At 37.8% G+C, this 5,319-nt stretch overlaps 1 protein-coding gene across 1 annotated transcript; it reads right to left on the reverse strand.

Annotated features, from left to right (window-relative positions):
• Positions 1 to 594: 594 nt before the first annotated feature.
• On the reverse strand, positions 595 to 4,567 carry LOC134570825 (gamma-crystallin 1-like). Its single transcript, XM_063428805.1, has 3 exons — positions 4,485 to 4,567; positions 3,640 to 3,882; positions 595 to 923 (listed from the first exon to the last, which is right to left on the reverse strand). Exons 1-3 carry the CDS (start codon positions 4,530 to 4,532, stop codon positions 651 to 653), a joined length of 564 nt encoding a protein of 187 aa, XP_063284875.1. The 5' UTR covers positions 4,533 to 4,567; the 3' UTR covers positions 595 to 650.
• Positions 4,568 to 5,319: the final 752 nt, after the last annotated feature.

Raw genomic sequence — 5,319 nt, forward strand, 5'->3', positions numbered from 1 at the left:
AATTAGAGGGACAAAGGTTTAAAAATAATATCAGGAAGTATTACTTTACTGAGAGGGTAGTGGATGCATGGAATAGCCTTCCAGCTGAAGTGGTAGAGGTTAACACAGTAAAGGAGTTTAAGCATGCGTGGGATAGGCATAAGGCTATCCTAACTATAAGATAAGGCCAGGGACTAATGAAAGTATTTAGAAAACTGGGCAGACTAGATGGGCCGAATGGTTCTTATCTGCCGTCACATTCTATGTTTCTATGTTTCTATGTTTCTATGTTTTACCATGTACATCTAATGTTCTCTGTAATTTCTAGATTATAGTAATATGATTCCACCATTACATATTGATTTTTGTTAAAATACATTTTAGTATGTATTCCACAGTTTAGAAAGTCTTCTAGTTGACTAACAAATGTATATGTTTAAATGGAAGTGGTGATTATGGTATAAAATAGTTTTTTTTGTTAACAACGTTGAAGTGTAAAGTGGGATTGTTTCATCCACTATGACGCTTAAAATCCTAATTTTCGACAGCTCTAATGAATGCTAAAAAGAGAATTGTAAGATTTTTTTTTTTAAGAAAGTGCATTTTTAGATAATAAACTTTATAATTGTTTATTTTGAATCACATTGAGATTGAATCCTGGATTCAGATTGTTAGTGAAAGTCTACAGCTCGTCTGATGGAGCCAACCCGGCTGTTATCCCCACCCCAGTCACTGTATTTCCTGTACTCCCCGGGTCTCAGGTAATACTGACGCCCCTTGTAGTTGGGCTCGTCATAGAAGATCCAGTGGCCTTCCAGCACATTGCAGGAGTGGATGTCATGGTAACGAAATTTCTCGAACAGTTGAGGGCAGTCTTCAGTGAATTCCATCATCTGACCTCTGAAATCTTCCCTCTCGTAAAGTCTTATCTTGCATGAACCGTGCTGAACATAGGAAAACAAATAACATATAAAATATGCAGATAGTGTATATATTTAATAACTACAGTTTATAAACATGACTCTAATTAGCACATGGGGCACACTAGTACAAATCTACTAGGAATGGGGTGGGATCTTTTAAATAACAATAGCAGTAGAAATAAGCACAGCAAATGTAAATACTAAATGTAATCTACTAGTTACATGTGACCAGTCTGGATACCCTTTTACTACTCTTTTACTACTCTTATATTCTTTGAAGAGTCTAAAATAAATGCAGAGTAAACTTTCAAGGGTCCACCAGATGGAAAGACACACATTTTTGTATAATTTTAATGATAATCATTGGTATCATTAATTAAACCAGGGCCGTCTTTAAGGAGGGGCAAAAGGGGCAGCTGCCCTGGGCCCTGTTACTCCATGGGCCCCCTGCAGCACCTGAGGTAATCAGGGGCCACAGCCCTTTAATACTGCTCCGGACCGGGCCCCTGTAATATGTGGGTTGGCTGAATACATACTCACACACTGCCCTGTGATCTCTTTTCTTCTCCGTGGCATGCTGGGAGGAAGTAAGAACAGATCACTTCCTCCTCAGTGCCGCTGGGGAGGTAGCACACACCACATGGAGGCATTGTTGGGGACTGAGAAAGCTGATGGCAGACCCATCAGCCTGGGCCAGCAAGCTCCCACTGGACCCCAGGGAAGCCACCCCTCTGTACCCAAAAGGTAAGCAGACAGGAGGGTGGCTAAATATTGTTTTTTGTTTTGCTTATTTCTGATATCACTTTTATTCAAGTGTTGGTGTTTGTAATGTAACACACAGGGAATAAGTACATGTTAAAAATCCTAGAAGAACCTGAGAGTTCCCTATTAAATATAAATTTAAAAATTATTTATTTTAACATATTATTGCATCAAGTGTTATCAAAGGCTGTACACCATTTCCAAATGTCACTTTTGCCAAATTCTAGACCAGGGTATGTAAGAACAGAGTTGAGACATTATATTGGCCAAGGTTGCTGGGAGTTGCTGTCCAAGAGCTGCTAGAAGGCAGAGAGTAAAATATGTAAATGTACACATATATGTGTGTGTGTGTCTGGCTGTGTTTGTGTCAGTGTGTGTATCTGGCTGTGTTTATGCCATTGTATCTGGCTGTGTTTGTGTCAGTGTGTGTATCTGGCTGTGTTTGTCTGTGTGCCAGTGTACCTGTGTGTGTGTTTGTGTGTGTGTGTGTGTGTGTGTGTATGTATGTGTCGGTGTGTGTAAGTGTGCATCTGAGTGTGTGGTAATGCATACATCCCAGCATTTTAATGCTAACACAAATACACTCCTACATTCCATCTCTAGCACTGCACACATATACACCCCTGCATTTATGCCTTTATGTATGTGTGTATCTGAGTGTGCGTGTACATACCTGTGTCAGTGTGTGTGTGTGTGTATCTCTGTGTGTGGATGTGCCAGTGTGTGTGTGTATCAAAGTGCTTGTATCTGTGTGTCAAAGGGTGTGTATCTGAGTGTGTGTGTGTGTGTATGTGCCAGTATGTGTAAAGGTGTGAGCATGTGTCAGTGTGCTTATGTGTGTATCTGCATGTTAATGTGTATGTGTATATGTGTTACAGAAATCACACAACATGCAAACAGACCCCTGCAAACACAAACATTACATACAAACACACCAGTTTGCTGAAACACCAATACTACACACAAATGTACACATGCATTTCAAAGACAACACTACATCCAAACACCCCCCTGCATGCAAATATAAACATTACATGCAAACACATTCTTGTATTAAAACGCTAAAATTATATACAAACACCAACTCTACACAAAAGTACACCTGCATTTAAAAGCCAACACTACAGACAATCACACATCCCTGCATTCAAACGCAAACACTACACACATGTACACCACTGCATTCCAATGGTAACAGTACATACAAATACACTCCTACATGCACACATACACTCTATACAATAACATGCTGACATTCTATTGCACAAACACTGCTCAAAAATACAACCTCCAAGGATGGTAGATCTCCAGCTGGCTTAGCATCGCAGGAGTTGTATGACAGATGGGGATCTATCTTTTCTTTACTCTTGTGCTACAGGGCAGGCCTAAATTTTTTTTTGCACCAAGGCACTCTACATTAGTTTCGCCTCTAGGTTGGGGTGGAGGGAGTAATTGCATGCCCAGGGCCCAAGCAGATGCTTGCCCAGGGTCCAATAAATATTAAAGACGGCCCTGAATTAAACTATAACTTTAATACTAAAAATATATCAAATTGATGCACAAACACATCAAGAGCTGTTAAACGTTCATCTTTAAATGGAGTTCTAGTTTCAGAGGTAAAAGATTTGAGGCTCCTGTTCCTGTCTGAATGCTATAAAGAGAAAGACACCAAACTTTCTTTCTTAACTACTCATAGCGGCATGCTGTGCTAGAACCTTTTACTACATGCTCTTTGATAATAACATTTTCATTTTTTCATTTTTTTTTGTGTTATAATGGTGTTATTTTATTCATCCTAATTTTCTCGTATAATAAATAAAACTTATAGCATGCATAATAAATATAATACAACTTATAACCTATTATATATAAAATGTGGTGTCTTGCTCTGGACTACTATGATGATAACATATTTTGCCTAACCTTGGCCTATGAGCTACGCTCTTGCTATTTCTAGAAAATGGCTTCTCAATACCTGTGGAATAATCCTGCAAGAACGGATGGAATCTCCAAAGCCCAGGCATTGGTTGAAATCGGGATATTCTCCTCTTCCCAGGAAAAACTGACATCCTCTATAGTTAGGAAATTCATACACCATCCAGTTTCCATGTTCAACACGGATAGAACCACAACGGTTAAAGAAAGAAAGCAAGTCTGAGCTATCAGAGCTGCACTCATATGAGCGCCCTTTGAAGTCCCTATCCTCAAAAAAGATGATCTGTCAAATAAAAAAAAAAAAGTAAACATTTCACCTGATTGCTGTCAAGATAGGTGCATGGATGGATGGACAGACAGACGGACAAACAGACAGACAGATTTGTAGCTTATCTAATACCTTACATGGTCCTCAATGGGTAAATGCTTATGGTTTTCATATAAAGGAGCCCCATGTTTCATATATATATATATATATATATATATATATATATATATATATATATGCAAAAATTATGAGTTATGCAACATTTCTGACAACATTTCAGAGATACCTGCAAGGTAAGACTGCAGCATTTAATTTTACCAAGCTGTATTTTAATTTTCTGCTTCAGGTTTTCAAACAATCAGGATTCGGCTAATTTTTCAACTTTTACATAAATACATTTTCTTTTTGTGCTCTGCATCTAATAACACATGTTTGAGTATTACTGACCTTGAATAAGTAAAATTCTCTAAAATAAATATTAAAAAAACAAGTAAAAGAAAATTTCCAAAATGTATTTTCTTGTTTGGAATTAAATATAATAATTTAATCACCTCTGCATATTTTTTTTTATATTTCTCATAGCTCATGGTATAGATATTACTAATTGCATATCGTACCTTTCCCATTTTAGCTGGTTTGCTGGCCTGCAGACGATGGTGATTCATGATTAACTGCCTCTTATATACCCTGCATGACCAGGGGTTTAAAAAGTGCACAAAAAGCAATGAGGCCCCTTTCTGTCATGAGAGGTGAATCAATTCTCTTTGCATGTGATACAGTAATATGTATGCTTTGTATAGACATCTAATAGGAGTCAATCCATTGTCTGAGGGATTTTCATCACATTGTTACAAAGAAAGACAATTATGCAATGAAACTGTCAGCGTGATCACAGCATAAAACTAAAGACAAAACGCTAGACAGTATGAAGATGGAAAAGTCTGGCTCAGTGACATGAAATATATAATGAAATTATAGAAAAAGTAGGTAGAAAGGGATCAATAGCGATAATTAAAGTATATTTTTTATTAAATGTACACAGCGAGAAAACAAATGATAGAGAATAAAGAAAGATCACAAATGCTGGCTAGAGATAGATAGATAGATAGATAGATAGCATTTTATATAAGGTTAATATTTATTAAATAATATTTATTAAAGGGAAACTCCAAGGAGCATAACTACTAAAGCCCGCAGTGGTGGTTTTAGTGCCCGGTGTTCCTTATAAAGTAATTTGTCATCGTTTAAGGTTTATTGGACTGACAAATTACCTGAGTTACACCAGATAACTGTCCTGGACCTTGAATGTCCATCAGCTCCACTGAGCTATGTCCTTCTGTATTTGACCAGCTCATAGGCTGAGAGCATCATCTGATCACAATCCAGGCCTTACAGTCAGGGCCAGATTAAGAGCCCAGTGGGCCTGGTGCTGACAATTATGATGGGCCTATT

Source organism: Pelobates fuscus, chromosome 8, assembly GCF_036172605.1.
Source record: "Pelobates fuscus isolate aPelFus1 chromosome 8, aPelFus1.pri, whole genome shotgun sequence".
NCBI lineage: Eukaryota > Metazoa > Chordata > Amphibia > Anura > Pelobatidae > Pelobates > Pelobates fuscus.

Coding starts and splice junctions, on each gene's coding strand:
- LOC134570825 (XM_063428805.1), bottom strand. CDS start 4,532: ATGAATCACCATCGTCTGCAGGCCAGCAAACCAGCTAAAATGGGAAAG. Junction 3,883..4,484: donor AACCAGCTAAAATGGGAAAG/GTACGATATGCA, acceptor TTTATTTGACAG/ATCATCTTTTTTGAGGATAG. Junction 924..3,639: donor CTTGCAGGATTATTCCACAG/GTATTGAGAAGC, acceptor TCCTATGTTCAG/CACGGTTCATGCAAGATAAG.